General features: G+C 42.1%; 1 protein-coding gene across 3 annotated transcripts in view; it reads left to right on the forward strand.

Annotated features, from left to right (window-relative positions):
- The window catches only part of RNF8 (ring finger protein 8), a 39,783-nt gene that overhangs the window by 11,902 nt on the left and 4,679 nt on the right, over positions 1-23,202 (forward strand). The window contains exons 3-8 of one of the 3 annotated variants that reach the window (XR_002773232.1): positions 8,548-9,279; positions 11,877-11,939; positions 14,745-14,834; positions 15,396-15,558; positions 18,559-18,666; positions 20,949-21,153. Coding sequence is in view for 2 of the 3 variants with exons in the window: in XM_003789156.3 (XP_003789204.1) it covers positions 8,548-9,279; positions 11,877-11,939; positions 14,745-14,834; positions 18,559-18,666; positions 20,949-21,153 (1,198 nt within the window). In the remaining variant the exon portion in view is untranslated. The remainder of the gene's footprint in view (positions 1-8,547; positions 9,280-11,876; positions 11,940-14,744; positions 14,835-15,395; positions 15,559-18,558; positions 18,667-20,948; positions 21,154-23,202) is intronic. The other 2 variants (XM_003789156.3, XM_012804873.2) reach the window with 2 other exon arrangements.

Consider the following 23,202-nt stretch of genomic DNA (forward strand, 5'->3'; position numbering starts at 1 on the left):
AAGCATTCTGTATATTTTTATGTTTCCTTCAAAAATTTTTTTTTTGAGACAGAGCCTCAAGCTATGCCCCTGGGTAGAGTGCCGTGGCATTCCAGCTCACAGTAATCTCTAACTCCTGGGCTCAAGCAAGTCTCCTGCCTCAGCCTCCCAAGTAGCTGAGACTACAGGCGCCTGCCACAACGCCTGGCTATTTTGTTGTTGTTGCAGTTGTCATTGTTGTTTAGCTGGCCTGGGCCAGGTTTGAATCTGCCAGCCTTGGTGCATGTGGCATAACCACTGTGCTATGGCTGCCGAGCCTCTTTTTCTGTTGATTAATTTGAGTTCTCTATAGATTCTAGTTATCAACCCTTTGTCAGATTGATACCCTGCTAATATCTTTTCCCATTCCGAAGGTTGGCTTTCACCTTTACTTGTTGTATCCTTAGCTGTGCAGAAGCTTTTCAGTTTAATTAACTCCCATTTGTTAATTTTTTTTTTTTTTTTTGAGACAGGGTCTTACTGTGTCACCCAGGCTAGAGTGCTGTGTCGTCACAGCTCACACCAACCTCAAACTCTTGGGCTTAAGTGATTCTCTCACCTCAGGCTCCCAAGTAGCTGGGACTGCAGGCTTCCGCCACAACACCTGGCTATATTTTTTGGTTATAGTTGTCATTGTTGGTTAGCAGGCCTGGGCTGGATTTGAACTTGCGAGCTTCTGTGTATGTGGCTGGTGCCCTAGCCGCTGAGCTACAAGCGCTGAGGCACATTTGGTCATTTTTGTTGTTGTTGCCATGGCCACTGAAGTCTTCGTCATAAAATCTTTCCCCAGTCCAACATCAAGAGTTTTCCCCACCCTTTCTTCAAGATTTTTGTCATTTCATGTCTTAGATTTAGGGCTGAGGTATTTTGAGAGAGTAATTTTATTTTTTTTTTTTTTGCAGTTTTTGTCCGGGGCTGGATTTGAACCCGCCACACCTCTGGCATATGGGGCCAGTGCCCTACTCCTTTGAGCCACAGGCGCTGCCCATGATAGAGCAGTTTTTACAAGTAAACCCTCAACCTCCCTTTTTTGACACAATAGTTGCTCCCTTTCTTTCTGGTTTATTCATGGCAGCCCTCTTCTGCTTATAAGGGACTTGAATTTTAGCTGCAGGATATCGTTATGGTCATGTTTGAAGTCATTTGCTAAGTTTCTTTAAAGAGTTAAGTGTTTCTAATAATTCAAAACTCAGAGCTATATTCTCTTGTCATAAAATAGTCTCTTTTATCTGCTGGAATGGCCAGAAAGTGAGAGCTTTAAGTATAGATACAAATATTGTACCAAATGTTATTTTGGTTTAAATTGGCTCAAAATAATGAAAAAACTTTGGAGAACAGCTACCTCTGTGTACAATTGAGAATGGTTCTAATTGTGTAGGTTTCAGTTAATTGATAATCTTTACATGGCCCACCCTTTGCATTGGTATCCAGCTCTTTTGTAAAATCACAGTGTGAAGCACTTTAGAAGCTTGGACACGTCTTGTCTGAGCCTTTCCCATTATTTCCCTTCTTTCCTTTTGCTTTTCACCTGCTACCTGGTGATTCCTATTTTGTTCTATATGCTCTAGCATTTGAAGTCTTTGGTGAGTATACTCTATGTGAATAAATCTTTCTGCTTGGGATAGTTTGTATTCTGATCTTCCAGCAACTACAGTAGTGCTTCTCAACTCTGTTTCCCATTTTTGTCTTTATCTGGGATACTTTTTTTTTGAGACAGAGCCTCAAGCTGTCGCCCTGGGTAGAGTGCTGTGGCATCACAGCTCACAGCAACCTCCAACTCCTGGGTTCAAGCGATAACTTCTGCCTCCACCTCCCAAGTAGCTGGGACTACAGGTGCCTGCCCCAATGCCTGGCTATTTTTTGGTTGCAGCCATCATTGTTGTTTGGTGGGTCCTGGGCTGGATTCGAACCCACCAGCTCAAGTGTATATGGCTGGCACCTTAGCTGCTTGAGCCACAGGCGCCCGCGCCAATCTGGAATACTTTTGTAAATAACTATTGATAGCACAACAAAATGAAGAGCTTGCATACATAAGAAGACACTATTGGCTCGGCGCCTATAGCTCAACCGGCTAAGGCGCCAGCCACGTACACCTAAGGTGGCAGGTTCGAATCCCCAGCCCGGACCTGCCAAACAACAATGACGGCTGCAACCAAAAAAATAGCCGGGCGTTGTGGCGGGCGCCTGTGGTCCCAGCTACTTGGGAGGCAGAGGCAGGAGACTCGCTTGAGCCCAGGAGTTGGAGGTTGCTGTGAGCTGTAATGCCATAGCACTCTACCCAGGGGGACAGCTTGAGGCTCTGTCTCAAAAAAAAAAAAAGAAGACACTATTAGGAGGGTGAAAGGCAAACTCAGAATGGGAAATGTTTGCTACATATTATAATCAATGAAGGGCTTATACTCAGATATATACAGAGCTCCAAAACAATAAGAAAAAGACAGATAAAATCTAATTTTAAAAATGGGCAAGAGACAGGCACTTCACACAAGATCGTATCCAAATGTTCAGTATCCATGAAAAGCTGTTCAAACTCATTAATGATCAAGGAAATGCAAATTGAAACCACAGTGGAGGGCAGCTCAGTGGGTAGGGCGCCAGCCCCATATACCGAGGGTGGCAGGTTCAAACCCAGCCCCAGCCAAACTGCAACAACAAAAAAAAGTAGCTGGGCGTTGTGGCATGTGCCTGTAGTGGGGGGGCTGAGGCAAGAGAATTGCCTAGGCCCAGGAGTTGGAGGTTGCTGTGAGCTGTGTAATGCCACAGCACTCTACCGAGGGTGACAAAGTGAGACTCTTGTCTCTACAAAAAAGAAAAAAAATAGAAAAGAAAAAAGAAAGAATGGAATACTTTGGAATACAGTGGAATACTACTACACATTCACCAGAATGGCTAAAATTGGCCAGTGCCAAGTATTAGGAAGAATATGGAACAAACGGCACTCTTAACTCTTCTGGTGGGAGTGTAAATTGGTACGACTACTTCAGGAATTATTTGTTAAAGTCAAACCTATATATAGCGCATGACATAGTGTATTCTCTCCCAGGGAGTTAATCCAAAGTCCATGAGCAATAGAGTGAATAAATAAACTGTGGAATATTTTTGTAGTGATACACTACGCTGTAGAGAACATGAATGAACTGCTGCTACATAACATGTACAACAGAGAACATGGCTAAAACACATGAACATGATATTAAGTGAAAGAAACCAGATATAAATAATATGGTGCCATTTATATAATGTTCAAAATCAGACAAAGTTAGCATGTTGTTAAATCAGGATAGGAGTCACTTTATTTGCTGAGACTGAGGCTTACTGACGAGAGGGAGGCACAGTGGTTTAAGGAATCCTGATGATGTGTGTTTTGTTTTTAATCTTATGTTAGTTACATTGAGATGTTTGCTTGGTGATTATTCATCTATTTTGTACATTTATGATTTGTGCACTTTTATGTTCATATGTTGTGCTTTATAGAGTTTTTTGCTAGGTGTTTTGGCTCTCATGCCCGTAATCCTAGCACTCTGAGGAGCTGAGGTGGGTGGATCTCCTGAGCTCACGAGTTGGAGACCAGCCTCAGCCAAAGCGAGACCTCATCTCTAAAAATAGCCAGGCATGGTGGTGGGCGCCTGTAGTCCTAACTACTTGGGAGGCTGAGGCAAGAGAATCGCTTGAGCCCAAGAGCTGTGATGCCATGGTACTCTATTCAGGATGACAGAGTGAGACTCTGTCTCAAAAAAAAAAAGTTTTTAAAAAAGTCTTAACTGATACACATGAATTAGAATTGCTAAAATAAAACTCAGGATAGCAAGTGCTGGCAAGCATTCAGAGTAACTGGAATTATGGAAATGGGAATATAAAATGGTACCTCCACTTTGAAAACCTATTTGGTGGTTTTGTGGGTTTTTTGGTTTTTGCTTTTTTTTTTGTTTGTTTGGTTTTGTTTCAAAAAAGTTTTTTCCCCTGAAAGATAAAGTCTTACTGTGTCACACAGGCTAGAGTAAACCGTGGCCCAATAACAGCTCACTGCTGCCTCAAAACTTCTGGGTTCAAGCAATGTTTGTCAGTATTTACCCAAGACTAATGATAACTTATTCTCACAGAAACTTGTATATGAATATTTATAGTAGCTTTATTCATATTTACCAAAAACTGGAAAAAAACAAGTGGGGAATGGGTAAACTGTGGTACACACATGTCTTCAGTGTCACTCAGCAATAAAAAATAACTACTGATAATGCCACCACATGGATGCATCTCAAAGAAATTAAACTAAGTTAAAGAAGACAGATTTGGGGCAGGCGCAGTGGCTCACACCTATAATCCTAGCACTCTGGGAGGCCGAGATGGGTGGATATCCTGAGTTCACAGGTTCGAGACTAGTCTGAGCCATAGCGAGACCTTGCCTCTAAAAATAGCTGGGCACTGTGGCGGGCATCTATAGTCCCAGCTACTTGGGAGGCTGAGGCAAGAGAATCACTGCAGCCCAAGAGTTTGAGGTTGCTATGAGCTGTGCCGCCGTGACACTGTACCGAGGGCAACAAAGAGACTGTCTCAAAAAAAGAAGTCATTAGATTTAAAAGGGTACATACTGTATGATTCTCGTTTACGTTGCATTCGAACACAGACAGGTCTAGGGTAGAGAACAGATGAGTAGCTGCCTGGGGATGGGGGAACAATTGACTACAAAGGGGCACTGTATCTTGACACAGTTACACAACTATATATGCTTGTGTATAAACCTTCTTAGTTCCCATATTAGACCATATTAACTCACTCTAAAGATGAGACTCAGACACTGCTATTTGTTTTAAACTTTCCTAGGTGATTTTTCTTTACAGCCAGGAATTTTACTGTATAGTCAGGGTTGAAAAACCAATGAGCTGCATAACTCATCTAGAAAACTTCAAGAAAACAGTGTCTTTGGCCTTGAGTTTCCACTCTGCACAACAACTGTATAAAAACAGCTGGACAGAGATTGAGCTGCAGGTGAAGTAATTTGTGTCTAAGGGGGTGTGAGTTATCCCACCTTGATAGCAAGAGACATCTGGTGGGCTTTCCTCTGGTAGTATCATTTTACTGTTGCCGACATTGTTCAAGCTGATAATTATGAAAACCAACATCAAGAAAGCATTGGAACAAAGCATGATTTCTTTAAACCATTTTATTTGAGATCATAACCTGTGCAGAACTAGATTGTTCGTATACAGTCATGAGATTTTCCTTCTTTTCTGTAGCCTCCTTGTGAACAGACCTGACTCAGGGCTATGGTCCAAATTATACCACTAGGTGTCACCAAGAAGTGATGAATGGGTAAATGTAGAGGGATCCAAGGACAAATGAGACGGGAAATTTTGAGAGCTTATTTTCCAGACTAAAAGGGCTCTAAAGGAGGTAAGTTAGTGCAGGAGATCTAGCGGAGGGCTTGCAGTATGTCTTGGAAGTTGCCCCAGCAACTTGTTCTCTTGTTCTCTCTAACCTTAGGCTACTTCTGTAACTTTATTTCTTTTACCTTTTCTCTGCCTCTGAGACTTTTCTTACATTTCTATACTTTGGTATTGGGTAGCTCCCACCATGTTACATTACTTAACTAATGAGACCCTTTTCCTGTGTGTGTAATCTAAAATCGACTATTCTGCTCTAAAAGTGTTCTCAAATAGATTGTTCTGGCTCCATCCCCTTTCTTTGTTATTTTCCCATGTATTATTTTGGAAGTCAGCAGAACTGATCACTCCCTATAGTTTCTCAAGCTGAATAGAAAGGGTAGGAGAGGATTGGCTAGATGAGCCAGGTTAGACCAGTCTTCAGCTCAAACCATTAATATAAGATAAAACTGGAAACAAGAGCCTAATGCCAAACCAGAGCTAAGATCTGAACCCTACTTTCCTTCTTCCTCTGTGCTTTGTGGTCAAGCCCCCTGTCCCTCATATTTGGATTGACCAGGGATTTTTTTTCTGACTGAAAGTAGGTAGCTATAGTTGTCAGTACAAATATTAGTCTTAATCTCAACTCAGAAGTGAGCTTCATCTCTGGCCTGTCCACCAAATTTAAGTCCTTATTGTGGGTTAAAATGCCGACTAGTATCTTTTAACTCCAAATCATGCATTTGTTTCAAATCTATTTTAGGACCTATCATTTCCATTTAGCATCTCTTGGCTAATCCAGCTCCACATGATATTCCTATACATTTATAGGACATGCTAGGTAACCTCACATTTATTTATTTGTGCCCTTGTGTTGTCCTTTACACAGCCATATCGTCCACTTTTGCATTTGATATATTTACTGAAAGGTGTAAGCGGTGGCCCCCAGAGACAAGGCTACAGGGGAGGCTGACCCTCCTGGACAGTGCAAAGGTGGTGTCTGTTTATTATATGCAGGTCACTGTGCTAGGTGTTTTATATGTATTATATCACTCATTACTCATAGGAACCGTGTGAGGAAGGTACTGGACCTGTATTACTATTCTACAGACAAAACTGGGGCATAAAGAGGTTAATTAAATTGCCAAAGGCCATGTAACTAATATACCTAGAGTGGTGCACTTGGGCTGTGAGCCAGTGTCTGAGTTCAGAGCTCTAGGTTTTTTTTTGAGAGACAGAGTTTTACTATGTCACCCTCAGCAGAGTGCCATGGCGTCACACAGCTCACAGCAACCTCAAACTTGTGGACTTAACAATTCTGTTGCCTCAGCCTCCCAAGTAGCTGGGACTACAGGCACCTGCCACAACGCCTGGCTATTTTTTTTGTTGTAGTTGTCATTGTTGTTTAGCAGACCTAGGCCAGGCTCAAGCTCACCAGCCCCAGTGTATGTGGCTGGCGCCCTAGTCACTGAGCTACAGATGCTGAGCCAGAGAGTGTTTTAATCACTATCCTGTATGATCCTTTGCTGGTATTAATTGGAGTAGGTCCCACCTGCCATTTGACCTCAGTACAAGGTATGGTACTCTGTCTTTTTTTCTGTTTATGTGTATTGGGAAGTGCCTTGCTTGTTCACCAATGTGTTGGGGGACCACATCCAGAGACAGTACTTGAATGACATTCCTGACCAAGCCTGTTTCATGGCCCTTAACATTAGATCTCTTTCCTTCACGAATAGCATTTTTTTTCCACTTTGGGGCCATTGCCTCCAGTTTAGGTAATAAGAGCAATCTATTTTCCATTTATTTTAGTGCTGTTCCATCTGTTTGAGTAAATCCTCCACCAGGAATAAAATGATTCCTGCCTTTTATACAGGCAGGTATTCTGTGGAGGCATGAATGTGAAGTATGTTTTTTTTGTTTTGTTTTGTTTTTTGAGACAGAGCCTCAAGCTGTCCCCCTGGGTAGAGTGCTATGGCTTCACTGCTCACAGCAACCTCCAACTCCTGGGCTCAAGCGAGTCTCCTGCCTCCACCTCCCAAGTAGCTGGGACCACAGGCGCCCGCCACAACGCCCGGCCATTTTTTGGTTGCAGCCATCGTTGTTTGGCGGGCCCGGGCTGGGGATTTGAACCCGCCACCTTAGGTGTACGTGGCTGGCGCCTTAGCCGATTGAGCCACAGGCGCCGAGCCGAATGTGAAATATATGTAAAAACTGAAGCACTGGTTTTTTTTGCTCGTGATTTTTGTTTTTGTTTTGTTTTTTGAGAGTAAACTATGTCACCCTTGATAGAGTGCCATGCTGTCACAGCTCACAGCAACCTCAAACTCTTGGACTTAAGCGATTCTGTCGCCTCAGCCTCCCAAGTTGCTGGGACTACAGGCACCTGCCACAACACTTGGCCTTTTTTTTTTTTTTAATTGTAGTTGCTATGGTTGTTTGGCAGGCCTGGGCTGGGTTTGAACCCACCAGCTCTGGGGTATGTGGCTGGTGACCTAGCCGCTGAAGTACAGACGCCAAGCCTTGCTTTTTTTGGAGACAGAGTCTCACTCACTTGACTTGGGTAGAGTGCTGTGGCATCGTCGTAGCTTACAGCAACTTCAAACTCTTGGGCTCAAGTGATCCTCTTGTCTCAGCCTCCTGAGTAGCTGAGACTATAGGTACCTGCCACCATGCTTGGCTAGTTTTTCTACTTTTAGTAGAGATAGGGGTCTCACTCTTGCTCAGGCTGGTTAGGAACTTCAGAGCTCAAATGATCCACTTGCCTCAGCCTTCCAGAATGCTAAGATTACAGGCATGAGCCACTGTGTCTGGCCCCAAAGCACTGTCCTATTATCTAAGGATGGTGGGCTATGAGCCTTTTCTTTTCTGTTCTGTTCTTTTCCTTTTTCCTTTCCTTTCGTTTCCTTTTCCTTTTCCTTTCTCTCCTTTTCTTAAGATTTTCCTTCTGAAAAGGCAGAAGATTTTCCAGCAGCAGGAGAAAAGTTCTATTAAGAGGAAGAAAATCAGGCGGTGCCTGTGGCTTAGAGAGTAGGGCACTGGTCCCATATACTGAGGGTGGCAGGTTCAAACCCGGCCTTGGCCAAAACTGCAACAACAACAAAAATAAATAAAAGTAAAAAAAGAGGAGGAAAATCATGGGTTTATTTTGTCTGTCTTTCCCTTTCCCCAGAGTCTGAATGGTGTTTGGCTGAACAGAGAACGTCTGGAACCTTTAAAGGTCTATTCCATCCATAAAGGAGACCACATCCAGCTTGGCGTGCCTCTGGAAAATAAAGAGAATGCAGAGTATGAATATGAAGTTACTGAAGAAGACTGGGAGAGAATATATCCCTGTCTTTTCCCAAAGGATGATCAGATGATAGATAAAAATAAGAGCTTGAGAACTAAAAGGAAATTTAGTTTGGATGAGGGTTCTGGAGCTGAAGGACCCTCAAATCTAAAATCCAAAATAAGTAAAGTCTCTTGCAAAATTGGTCAGCTAGTGAAGTCTCATGGGAAAGGTGAAGTGTCCAATCAGCTCTCTGAGTGTTTGGATCCTAAGTTGACTTCTCTTGAGCCAAATGAAAAGAACACAAGGACTCATGTTTATTCTGGCCTCCCAGAAGTCTTAGAGCTTCATCATAAGGAGAAAGCCTCAAACCCTTCAACATCTCAGAGCAGCTTAGAGCTCTTTAAGGTGACCATGTCCAGGATTCTGAAGCTGAAAACACAGATGCATGAAAAACAGTTGGCTGTTCTGAATGTAAAAAAGCAGACCCCAAAGGGGAGCTCAAAGAAAATTGTGAAAATGGAGCAGGAACTGCAGGACTTACAGTCCCAGCTATGTGCAGAGCAGGCGCAGCAGCAGGCAAGAGTGGAGCAGCTGGAGAAGACTTTCCAGGAGGAGGAGCAGCATCTCCAGGTAGCCCAGGGGAGGGAAAGCAAGAGTGCCTTCAGTGGGCAGGTATTTCATGAACCTCTAGCCAGACCTTACAGTTTCTGGGCTAGATCCCAAATGCAGAGCACCAGGGATAGGAAATGGAATGTGAACAGAAAACTTTGAAATAAAAAAAGGGGATTGAGTAAAGAGTTAAGGCTTAAGATACTGATGAGATCAGGAGCCAGAGTTAGGGTACCAAGGTAGGATAAGGTGACAGTAGAGCCAGCCAGGATTAACTGATTTCAAGATACAAAGCTGAGGTCTTCACAACCAAGATAAACTCGGAGAAGTTGGATGAAGGTTGAGATGCCATTCTAATTTGTTCTGTAAAATTTAGATTCAGTCACACACTGAAGGATCCAGAAAGCCACCTGTGGCCCAAGGCCAGAGGTTCCCCCATCCTCTATTTGCTCTGTGGTCAAAGCCAAATCATTTAGTTCTAAGGCAGATAGGTACAGGTCAGCTGGTTCTTCTGCTCTTGTTGTATCTGAGAGTTTGTTCACTATGAAGGTTAGTTAACTCTGTAGCTAACTTAGGAGGTGGGGCGGGGTTAAAAGGCAGAAAATGTGTTTCTATCCTTAATAGCTAGCATTCGAGGGACAGGTATACCAATGAGTTGCATTGTTGAGTTGAATGATAAGCCACCTTCCGGTAAGAAGGTAAAATATCAACTGGCTTAGCTGTGTTGGGGTAAGACCAATGTGTTCCCATCCCTGAGTCATTTGCTTAAATGACAAGCTCTTGCACGAAGCTTTAGGCTAGAGCTGATCTTGTCCCTGCTCTAAATGTCATTTCCCATCTGGTAGGAACCACATGTTTTACTTCCACCCAGGTAATATTGAATGTCAAGAATTCCCCATCGTTGACTTAGAACTCAGAAGGGCCAATCACAACTGAAGTGAATAGCTTTTATTTATTTATTTATTTATTATTATTATTTTTTTTTTGCCGGGGCTGGGTTTGAACCTGCCACCTCCGGCATATGGGGCCAGTGCCCTACTCCTTTGAGCCACAGGTGCTGCCCTTATTTATTTTTTTTTAAGAGCCAGAGTCTCACTTTATTGCTCTGGGTAGAGTGCTGTGGCATCCCAGCTCACAGCAACCTCCAACTCCTGGGCTTAGACGATTCTCTTGCCTCAGCATCTTGAGCAGCTGGGACTACAGGTCCCCACCGCAACGCCCAGCTATTTTGTTGTTGTTGTTGCAGTTTGGCCGGGGCCAGGTTCAGACCCGCCACCCTTGGTATATGGGGCCAGTGCTCCACCCACTGAGCCGCAGGCACTGCCCGAATAGCTTTTACCTTATGTTTGAATTGCTCAGGGTAAGGACAACCAGGAGTAATGTTGGCTTATTTCTGAACAATTTATAAATTTAATTCTGATCTCTGCTATCCCCTCAAATGGGTAGTATTAGTAAAGACCATGGATTAAATAGATCTTTTAAGGGTGTACATTGGTTGCTTGTGTGTATCTTTTTGCTTCTTTTATCAGGCCTAGAGGAATTTAATTCTTGAAATTAATAGAGATTGGTTTATCTCTCCATATCATACCTTTACCAGAGCAGAACTCTCTTTAAAAGGCTAATGTGTTTAGGAACAAGAGTTACTATCGATTAATATTTGTGGCTGTTCTAGGCATCCTTCAAGATGTAGCTGCAAAGTCTTTTTATGTAAAATGTTAAAAGTGAAAAGGATTGGTTTAGAGGATTTTTGTAGGTATGAGTTGTTCATGTATATTATTAACTGTATTTCCCTCTGCCTACCAAGCCCTAGGGATTTATCCTACCCCTACTACTACTTGTTCAGAAATTTGTTCAATCCTTGCTGCTTTATGTAGGGTTTGGTTTTGTTTTTCTTTTTTTTGAGCACCCCATATTGCCTGGCACTACAGAATTCTCATGTATCACACATACACTATAAACAGAGAGTAGTTTTCAGTGAGTATAGTAAACTAGAGAACAATTTCAAAATGGCATGTTAAATGGGTAAATAATTCTTAAGGCGGAATGGGCCTAAAGTTTCTTGTGGAAGGTACTGGACATAGGTCAGTGATGTTCTGGAAAACAACCACATTAGAGAGGGCTGATGGAAGAAATATAGCATAAGTTTATGCAAAGAGAGGAGGAACAGCATATAGACTGAAAATGGTAATGAGACTGAGACTAGAGGCAGGTTAGCTAGAATAGAGGGAAGAAACATGGTACATCTTCTGAGTGCCAGTGTAGGGGATTCTGGCTGAGTTTGGACATTTGGTGGCTCTGAAGTTCTCAGGTTATATCCTTTTGGGAATCATAGCATTGGCTAATGAATGAGACTTGAGCTGTTAGCCCATAGATTTTTCAGATTACCCAGAGTGGTGACTTGAAGTTGACAGCCTGGAGTTGTGCAATATTTGAGCAGGTAACTCTGCTTAAATCCTTTACTGCCAACAGCTTGAAGTAAAACGGGAGATTTTCTGCCTGCTCCCTGCACCCTGTTGTTTCCAGATGCTCACACTAGCTAGTGTGCTTGGCTTGTTGCTGGATTTTATTCCTTTTTCCCCATCCCACTGAGAAACCTTCATTTTGTTTTGGCTTTTCAGGGCTTGGAAAAAGAGCAGGGAGAAGAGGACCTGAAGCAACAGCTGGCCCAGGCTCTACAGGAGGTAACTTATCTCATGACACCATACTGAGATTATAGTGGGCTGCCAAGTGGGGGAGCAGCCAGGCATCACGTGGCCACTGGCTGCCTCTGCTGCTTACCCCATACCTCTGTGGCATCTCCAGTCTGTCAACAGAGCAGGTGGCAGCTGCTAGCACCATCAGGTCGGAGATTTGGAGCCTCACAGACATGCCAAAACTCAGCATGAAAACTTATATCTTCATCTGAGCAGAAGTTGCTCTGGTGAAGATGGAATGGAGCCTTAGCAATTAGGTTGCTCTCTGGGAAAGTGGCTTCACTTTCAGAGAGGTGAGGACAGCAGGGGGGAAATGTGAGTTATAACTTGGCCACCAGGGCCTGCGGGAACCTCCATTACCTCACTAACCTCTGAGCAGTAGCCATCCACATTTGAGAATGTGCAGTTTATTTATTTATTTTTGAGACAGAATCTCACTTTGTTGCCCCTGGTAGAATACTGTGGCATCATAGCTCACAGCAACCTCAGACTCTTAGGCTGAAGCAATTATCTTGCCTCAGCCTCCTGAGTAGCTGGGACTACAGGTGCCCACCACAACATCTGGCTCTTCTTAGAGACGAGATCTTCCTCTTGCTCAGGCTTGTCTCGGACCTATGAGCTTAGGCAGTCCACCTGCCTCAGCCTCCCACTCCTCGGATTACAGGCGTGAACCACCACACCCAACCTAGAATGTGTAGTTTAAACAGTTAACCAAGAACAAGACATATCTATTTAACACTAAAGCAAAGCTCAACAGGAATAAAATTCCCCTAAAAGATTGCATATAATTTATTTCATTTAATTTGACTACTTGGCTGGGTGCGGTGGCTCATGCCTGTAATCCTAGCATTCTGGGAGGCTGAGGCAGGTGGATTGCTTGAGCTCTCGAGTTCAAGACCAGCCTGAGCAAGAGCAACACCCCGTCTCTAAAAAATAGCCAGGCATTGTGGCAGGTGCCTGTATTCCCAGCTACTTGGGAGGCTGAGGCAAATGAATCGCTTGAGCCCAGGAGTTTGAGGTTGTTGTGAACTATAATGCCATGGCACTTTACCAAGGGTGACAAAGTGAAATTCTGTCTCAAAGAAAAAAAAAATTATTCATTTGATTATTTTTTATGTGTTCTTTGGCATCTTTAAAACCTTTGTGTTCTTTATCATGATGAATAGTTTGATGCATATTTAATCAGGAGTTTAGGGAGATGGTTCAGATTTCCTTACAAAAAGTGGGCAAGTAGCATAAGAATTTGTTCAGAGGAATTTATCCTTTTATTCTTTCATTCTTTTATTACATACCTACTTCCCAACCTTATGGTGCTAGCTGTCACATAGTCATTGTAAGCATGACAGGATGTCGGCCTTAATTTTCTTAACAGTTTACACAAACAGCTTTGGAAAGAATTAGGTAAAAATAAATCCAATCTTTTTGGAATTGAATTTTTTGAGCTTATTTATTTTCTAGGTTGGTAGAGTAGGCATGTTTGCCATTTAGACCATTATAAAATTAATATTCAGATGTTGTTTTGAAATTAACTGAAAAGAATATGGTTCTTTTTGGAAATCCTTGGGGGGGGTGTCATCGAGTACCCTTTTCTTTTTTCTTAATTTTTGGAGTACCTTGCATCCATAACTCCTTACCTTCTTCTGAGACAGACTGGAAAACGTACTATCATTTAGCAGGGCATACTTGGCCATGCATTTATTACCTTAAAATGTGATACTTCAGGTTATGGTTCTACATCCTCATGTGTGGGGGATGTGTCACTCTTAAATGAAGGAGTGGCTGGTTTTTGTTCCACCATGCTGGTCCCTTTGAAGCTGTTCTTTACCAAACTATAATAAAATTTTGCATTTAAATAGAGCTTAAGAAACTTTCTGAATGCTTTTCATATCTGTTGTTTTATTTTTGTATCAGTGTTGAGGTAGGAGAGGGTCTTTATTTCCCCATTTTGTAGATGGGAAAGTTAAGGCATATATATATATATATCTAACTAGTGGTCAAGATAAAGACTCAGGCCTTCTGACCTAACTGCTTTTTGGGGAGACAGTAATATATTTTCAAAAATACTTAGCTTTACTCTGCTTTCAAGGATTTGAGGTAAAATTCTAAATTGTAAGCTGTATTTAAGCATGAGGGAACTCATAAATTATGTTTCATAGATGTAGAACTTCTTGACATGTAGTATAGGTGATTGGTCACAATGAGTGAGTTATTAGCTTGGGCATGCCATCTTTCAGAAGATACTGGGAGAGTTCAGGCAGCATTGTCTTATGAACATGTAGTGTGTAATTTGTAGAATAAATAGGTTAAAGACCTTTTTAATTTATATGAAAACAACCATCTAGGTTCCCTGAATCCCATTTCCCTGATTATTTTTTAAAAGCTACTCCCAGGGCTGGATAGCACATAGTTAACTTACTAGTTCATAAGCACTGGTTCCCAGAATCACCTGATGACTTTTTTATACAAAATTGCACATTTCCTAGCTTTAAGACCAACCTTCAGAATCAGACTCTGTGGAAGGCAGTGAAAGTTCTTCATTTTTCTTGGTCACTGATGTTGGGTTAGTTTTGGAAGGACTAACAAATTTGGTGGCCTCCCTCCCTATCTGCCTCCTTTCCTAAAGAAAGCAGCAGGTAGGATTTCCTGGTAGGATGAAGGCATTATTTTGAAATTACTAATTCATTGATCTTTGCAACAAGTCACTTAGTAGAGGGAAGGAGCAGGAATGGAGGAAGAGAAAAGGAAGGATGCCATATAGTTCATCCTGATTGTGTACCTGCTTTGTTTCTGTAGCATCGGGCCCTAATGGAAGAGCTAAATCGCAGCAAGAAGGACTTCGAAGCAATCATTCAAGCCAAGAACAAAGAATTGGAACAGACCAAGGTACTGGAAGGAAGATGGAGGTTTAGAATTTGGTTAGTACATGCAACTCGGCATTTTTAACAGTGCAAGGGTTGCTATGGTGAAGGGGAAAATTATGGCTGCTCCTTGCCTCAGGGGAAATAATCCATAAAATTATTCAGGGCTGTAGAAGGTTCAGCCTGTAAGACAATATCTTTTCCTTCCTTTATTCAGAAACAAAATATTGGGAATAAGGCACTTATACTCTGTATTCTAGTCCTTTGTGTATGATGAATGCTTTTTAAGGGTGTGTCACACTGGTACAGACTAAGGAGTATTGTAGTGAAAATAAAAAATAGTTCCTCCTGATGTGTTCATCTACCATTTCTTTTTTTTTTTCAAATCAATAGAATTCTTAAATTCGGAGGTAGAAACTTGAATGCCCACCAGGGCCAGATGGGTAATAAAAGTGAGTTGGCTATGAGAAAGTAGTAGAGTCCTTCCTCTGTAGTCTCAGACCTGGTTCCTGGCAACACGGCTAAACGCACCAAGAAGGGTGGGATCATCTGAAAATAAGGGACCCATTATGGTGCCTCTCTCCAGAAAATGATGAAGAAAATTGAAATCAGCCAGCACGCCAAGTACGCTTGCTCTTTCTATGGGAAAGCCAAGATGAAGAGACAAGCTTTGGGGATCTGGCACTGTGGTTCCTGCATGAAAACACTAGTAGGGGGTGCCTGGACCTGCAACTACTTCTGCTGTTACGGTAAAGTCCACCATCAGAAAACTGAAGGAATTGAAAGACCAATTGATGAAGCTCCAACTTTTTCAGCTATCACTAGCTTATGATAAATGTGTTAATTTATGTAAAGAGAAAGAAAACAGAATGTAATAGAAAACTATGAAGACTGGCTCACTGGATTGGGGATATTCCCCCCAAGCCCCAGGAGGCAGCTGTTCAGCCAGTTGTTGCCATGCAGAAATGTAGGCCTAGTGTTGTTTGATCTTCTTGATTTTTCCACAAGAAATGGAAATCGGCTGCTACCCAATTTTCTTCTTTTTCCGAGACAGTCTTAGTCTGTTGCCCAGGATAAAGTGCTATAGTGTCAGCCTTGCTCACCACAACCTCAAGTGATCTTTCTGTCTTAGCCTCCCAAGTCACTGGGACTACAGATGCCCACCACAACACCCAGCTAATTTTCCTATGTTTAGTAGATATGCGATCTCACTCTTTCTCAGGCTAATCTCAAACTCCTGAGCTCGAGGGATCCGTCCATCTCAGCTTCCCAGATTGCTAGGATTACAGGAGTGAGCTACTATGCCTGGCCTGTTTTCAAACATTGGCAGTAAGTTCAGTTTGTATATGTTTTTAAATACCTCAAAGGCAAAGTAAATGAGTCTACAGGCTAGTTCCAGTGTACAGGCCACCAGTTTGCAACCTAACTCTGACTTTCTCATCTTTCCCTATTCCACATATCTATAGCTGAATACTGAAAGGAAGAAACTTTCTTTTTAGTTGGTTTGATATCTTTATGCACTATTTATTATTTTATTTATTTATTTTTTGAGACAGTGTCTTACTCTGTTGCCTTAGGCTAGAGTGCCAGGGCATCATAGCTCATAGCAACCTCAAACTCCTGGACAGTGCAGTACTCGTGCCTACTAGCACTCTGAGCACTAGTGACTCATGATACTAGCACTCTGGGAGGATGAGATGGGTGGATTGCTTGAGCTCAGGAGTTCAAAACCAGCCTGAGCAAGAGTGAGACCCTGTTTCTATTAAAAATAGAAAAACTAGCTGGGCATCATGGCAGGCTCCTATAGTCTCAGCTACTTGGGAGGCTGAGGCAAGAGGATTGCTTGAACCCAGGAGTTTGAGGTTACTGTGAGCTATGATGCTATAGCACTCTACCCAGGGCATCAGAGCGAGACTCAAAAATCAAAACTCCCAGGCTCAGTCTTCCTCAATCTTAACCTCAATCTTCCTATAGCTGGGACCACAGGCACCTGTCACAATGCCCTGCTAATTTTTTTTATTTTTTGTTTTTAGTAGAGATGGGGTCTTACTCTTGCTCAAGCTGGTCTCAAAGAATTCACCCGCCTCAGCCTCCCAGAGTGCTAGGATTACAGGCACGAGCCACTGTGTGCTGCCCTTTATCCTCTGTTTAAATCACACAGTACCTTCTTCTCCAACATTTAAGAAAGTGCCACACCTTTTAAAATCCAGTGATTCATAAGGTTTTAGGGAACTTGACTCTAGTTAGAAATGGATCTAGACCCTCTTCACTGCCCTAAACAGTCTGACAGTCTTTTTTTTTAGTAGTAAAGAATAAATGAAAAATGAGCCAACTACTCAAATATACCCTGAATGGCTTTTCCTCTCCCTGTTAGAAGCTCTTGATGCTTTCTGTTTGGGGAATAAGGTACTAAAATAAATGTCTGCTTTATGAGAGCACACCTAGGCTCTTCTTTAAAAAGTATATCCCTAAGCAGTCTGACCTTTGGGGGAAGGCACAAGGAAATTGCTCACTGCAGACCTCAACCTTGACCTCAACCTGCAGGAGTGGGAAATGGCAAGCATTGTAGGGGATGGAGCCTAAAGGTGCTTCAAGAGGCTGTCTTTATGCTCGAAGAGGCAGCTATGAAGAATGTGGGGATCTTATTCAAGCTTCCTGCTTCTCTGGACTGTTCTTTATGGCTTTTTTTTTTTTTTAATCCAGTGAGTTTTTAGTTGTTTGGGATGATTTGATATTACCTCTGAACTGCAGCTTGCTATTGAATACTTAATGTCCTATCTGATCTTGGGTGGTTAGTGAGGTGGTATGCCACCTTTGTTTTTTCTCTTTGGCTAATTTTGGGGGAGGAGATGGACTTATAATGCAAATAATGAAAAAATGGTGGTTCAGTCCATTCGGGCTGTTATAAGAAAATACCAAAAACTGGATAGGTTATAAACAATAGAAGTTTATTTCTCACAGATCTTGAGGCTGGGAATCTGAGAACAAGGTGCTGGCAGATTAGGTATCTGATGAGGGCTGTCTTCTGATTTATAGATATTTTCTCCTATGAACAGTGAAACGGGCAGACAAGCTCCTTCAGGCACCTTTTATAAGACCATTAACCCTATCAGTAACAGCTCTCATGACCTAGTTACCTCCCAAAGTCCTTACCTCTTAATACTGTCACTTTGGGGATGATTAAGTTTCAACATTAGAATTTTTCACAAACACAAACATTCAGACCATAGCATGTGGAGAGAGATAAGAAAGGAAGTTAGCACTGCATATTAGAAAGCAATTCTTGGGCCAGACATGGTGGCTCACGCCTGAAATCCTAGCACTCTGGGATGCAGAGCCTGGTAGATTGCCTGAACTCACAGATTCAAGACTAGCCAGAGCAAGTGTGAGACTCCATCTCCAAAAAATAGCTGGGTGTTGTGGCAGGCGCCTGTAGTCCTAGCTAATTGGGAGGCTGAGACAGGAGAATCACTTGAGCCCGAGAGTCTAAGGTTGCTATGAGCTATTACGCCACAGCACTTTACCGAGGTTGACAAAAATGAGATTCTGTCTCAAAAAAACAAAAAGAAAGCAATTCTTGAGAAATAGTAATCCTTGGGGAAAATTTTATTCTCATGTTGCTGTGCTACAATGAATCATTAATTAAGACTTTTTCTGAATCCTATTCCAGACAGTTAACCCTTTTCCTTGTCCTATTTTTCATTCTAGTTGGTTCTCTCAGAATAACAGGTGGGGCTGTATCTTTGCAGGAAGAGAAGGAGAAGGTACAAGCGCAGAAGGAAGAAGTTCTTAGCCACATGACTGATGTGTTAGAGAATGAGCTCCAGTGTATTATTTGCTCAGAATACTTCATTGAGGTAATAAGAGATTTTTCTTCCAAGACCTTCTGGCTGTTTGATTTTAAAGTAACCTCTAGAGATGGCCACTTCTCGTTTGTTTTAGTAATCTGCTGTCCTCTTTTGTATTTCATCTATTCTTAAATATTTGGTGTAATTAACATTTTTAGCTGTAGTAAAGCCTTTATGTCTTTATTGTTGGGGAGAAACAGGGCCACGTGGCATTAGATTTTTGAAGAATCAGAATAGAACTGCTTAGTAAAGCTATATTTTCTTTACTCTGAATGGGCACAATGCTGAGACTACACTTGTAGTGCAGCCTTTTAAGCAGGATGGTAAATGTCACTGATGTGACATTGGAAATACAGGCACCAAATGAATATATTACAGGGACTCTGAGGCTCCTTAGGAAAATGAAACATTTCTCCCCTAGGCTGCCATTTGTTATCCTGTCATATTTTTATACCATCTCTTTTATTTTTTACATATTCTGCCATTTGTAACCAGTTCATCTTAGAACCACAAGTATTAAACTCAGGTTGTTATGTATGTACTTTTCATACTCCTTTGAAAAGGAAAATACATATCCACACTGCTTCCTTTTTTCAGGCAGTCTTTAGGGAGATTGGGCCTATTAGCCTCCTGAAAAATCTCTGGGCAGACTTATTTCTTTTTCTCTGGATCCATTTAGACTTCAGATCGTAAGTTTCCCCATGGTTTCTAGTCATATAATTTCCTGCTTTGTAGAACACTCACTCGTTTTGGCAGAGCTTATGGACTCTAGTAGAGGAATACGAGGAGAGAAGGTTGGAATGGGTGACACATTAATTAACTGAGAGCATCTGCACAGACATCTATGAGATAAACAACTTGACCTATGTCTTGATATAGAATACTAACTGACTTAACCCTCCCAGTGTCCTCTAAAAGTCATAAAGATGTTTCCAGCAGGTTGTTAGTCCTGTTTATTAGTTTATCTTATATAGCAAACACAGTATTGCCTAGTTTTCTAGCTTTATGGGTTCAATTTGGTATTTGAAAAATCTATATCTGTGTTATTTTCCATTGCTGTTCTAAAAGCAGGAATGAGAACTTTTGAGCAAAGAGTTGTCTCTTAGGAGATGTACATATACAAAAATAACAAAAAGAGAATGGTTTATATTCTTGGGAGTGAAAAGAGCCCTGGCAGAAATCTGACCAGGGGGATCACTCAGAAGAGCCTCTCAAATACAGGTTTCCTTCTGTTTTCTTTCCCCCTAGGCATATCTACTTAGAGGTTCAGGCACTGTCAGTGAACCCATTACAGTTTTTACATTTTTCAGTTCCTTTTTTTGCCCAGGCTTTTTAAGTGTCTTTTATGTTATTTTACTTTTTTGGATTCTTTAGAGATGATGCTTCTGCATTCTATATGCTAAGTATTTGGTCTGTACTCCCCTTCATATATTAAAATTGAAGTTTTAATTCACTATTAGCAGGGCATAAATTTGTTTCTCATAAGAGAATTAGTAATGTATTTGTACTACAACATTGACGTATTTGTCCTAATTGTATCCATGGACATCTGTTTACAAGGTGGCTAAACCATGTTGACAGTGTTATCTGAATCAGTGAATCAAAACAGACAAGTCAACCTACCCAGAACCTGAGTCCATAACTTTGAGAAAGGAAGAAAAGAGTTGTCTTAACATAAAGTTTAAAACTTTCCCACTCTGCTGGCTGCAGTGTTGCTCACAACTATAATCTTAACACCTTGGGAGGCCAAGGTAGGATTGCTAGAGCCCAGGAGTTTGAGGCTGCAGTGAGCTATAATCTAGCCATTGTGCTCTAGGCTGGGAGACCCTGTCTCCAATACTCTTTGTATACCCTCAAGATGAGATTGTGGGCTTGGCGCCTGTAGCACAGTGTTTATGGTGCCAGCCACATGCACTGAGGCTGGAGGGTTTGAACCTGGCCCAGGCCAGCCAAACAACAATTTTGTTGTTGACAACTGCAACAAAAAATAGCCGGGCATTGTGGTGGGCACTTGTAGTCCCAGCTACTTGGGAGGCTGAGGCAAGAGAATCGCTTAAGCCCAAGACTTTGAGGTTGCTGTGAACTGTGACACCAAGGCACTCTACCAAGGGTGACAAAGTGAGACTCTGTCTCAAAAAATAAAAAAAAAAAATGAAAAAAGATGAGATTGTGGTAAGTTAACTTTTCATTTGGCCTTGAAAATTAGCTCCTGTCCTACCTTGGCAATCATAACTACTCGAAGAAAGTGAAGTATGATGGTTCTGATGTGTATGTTCACATTTCCATTTTAGGCTGTTACCTTGAACTGTGCCCACAGTTTCTGTTCCTACTGTATCAATGAATGGATGAAGCGAAAGATAGAATGCCCCATTTGTCGGAAGGACATCGAGTCCAAAACCCATTCCCTGGTTCTAGACAATTGCATTAATAAAATGGTAGATAATCTGAGCTCAGAAGTGAAAGAACGACGAATTGTCCTCACTAGGGAAAGAAAAGGTGAGTGAGTGTGAGAATACCTACTTTTGACAAAGAATTTATTTGAGATTTTAATAATTTTTTTGGTAGGGAAAGAGTCAGATTAATGATTCTTGAACTGAGGAAGAGGTCAAAGAAATGGGAAAAGGTAAAAGGAGTTAAAGATATTGAAGGTGTGTGAGGGAATTGCTGGGATTAACCTCTGTTATTTGAGCAGCAGAAAAGGGGTTAAGTATATGTGTCTTGATTAAAGGGGTTCAAATAAAGATGTGATTGGAAAACGCAGATATTTTGCTGTACAGATCACTAGATGGTGCTGTTGCTCAAGGTAGTTTAGTTGCTAAGTGTTGTAAAAACCTTGAGTTGGGTAAATAATGACTATAAATAGGATGTATACAAGTCAAAGATTAACAACTTGGAGAATGCCTAAAGAAAACATATACACAGGTTCTGTCTGTGAGTCACAGCATAGTCACACAATTTGGGCATAATATTAAGCCAAAGATATAAATATAATCCTTCATATATCTTTGGGGATTCTAATGTATTTCTTAACAAATCTCCAGTTGGAGAGTTTAGATAAAGAGATTGGTTAAGGGATGGGGGAGTTTCCCTAACGAGCTTGCCCTTCATGGTGAATACCTACTCATTTAACTAAGGGGTACTTGAGGCTTCTTGTGCTAGGACTGCAGAGGGCTACTCTGCTTGAGATTTAAATGTCTCTATGGTGAAAGAATGTGTCCTGGGGCAAAGCAGAAGCGACTAGAGGGTAGGAAGGATTGGTTATTGGGCAGGGAGAAGAGTACAAAGAAGCAGGGAAGGTATTATCATGTTCAGTCCCTTCAGTAGTTCAGTCAGGCTGTGCCTTCTGGGAAAGCTTCAGAGCCAAAGTGCTGTGATGTCAGTCGGCTGCACATAATAAGCCCATCAGAGAAGAACCAGAAGCTCACTGCCCTTAGAGGTGCTACCCCCACCTGCCCATTAGAAATTCATGTTTGTATGTGTCTTTGATTATACCTTTCTTTAAGTCCAGAGAAGCTGGGAAGCTTAAAGGCACAATGCTTAAAATTGAATCTTCTCTCCAGGGCCAGAGGCAGTGGCTCACGCCTGTAATCCTAGCATTCTGGGAGGCTGAGGCCAGCAGATTGCTTGAGCTCAGGAGTTCAAGACCAGCCTGAGCAAGAGTTAAACCCCATCTCTATTAAAAATAGAAAAAACTAGCTGGGCATTGTGGTGGGCATCTGTAGTCCCAGCTACTTGGGAGGCTGAGGTGGAAGGATTGCTTGAGCCCAAGATTTTGAGGTTGCTGTGAGGTATGTTAATGTCATGGCACTCAACCCAGGGCACAGAGTGAGACTCTATCTCAAAAAGAAAAAAAGGATCTTCTGTCCACTTAATTCCTTTCCCTAGCTCTTCAACACCTGTCAGTCACTGTGATACTGCTGACGTGTGAGCTGTTGTGGTATGTAACCAGCTGTTTGTTGGTCAGCCAGAATGGAGGCAGGCAGCTTGTTAGAGAAGCAGGTAGTGCAGGTCTGAGCAGGAAGTATGTCTGAGCCTGTTACGCTCAAGGAAGACGTTCTGACCTATCAGAGGGTAGAGCAGCCTTCAGAGGTTTCTCTGGAACCAAAGTGTTTCCCACTTTTCTGACACCCATCTGCTATTGGATTTTGTGCCCAATTTTGAGCCATGACGTATTTTTACTTCCAAGAACCAGTTATTACTGGCTAAATTCCATCGCTTTTCCTTTTCACCTCCCATCACTTGATAAGCATTTACAGGAACACTATACGAGGCATTGGGATAAAGAGAAGGATAGGACATTGTCTCAGCACTCAGAAGTCTGGTGGAGATGATAAAAAATCGATTGGATAGTATGATGAGTTCCACAACAGGGATTAGGAAACCAGAGGAGGGACAAATGGAGGTGTGGCTTGGGCAAATAGACGTGTGGGAGAAAGCTTCATAGAGGAAATGACATTTGAACTGAGCCTCAGAGATTCCCTAGGGGGTTGGCTTTCCACACAGGAAACAGCACAAGCGAAACCTAGAGGCCCGAGAAGCAGTGAC

The sequence above is a fragment of the Otolemur garnettii genome, unplaced genomic scaffold, assembly GCF_000181295.1.
Source record: "Otolemur garnettii isolate 467f Iridium unplaced genomic scaffold, OtoGar3 scaffold00031, whole genome shotgun sequence".
Taxonomy (NCBI): domain Eukaryota; kingdom Metazoa; phylum Chordata; class Mammalia; order Primates; family Galagidae; genus Otolemur; species Otolemur garnettii.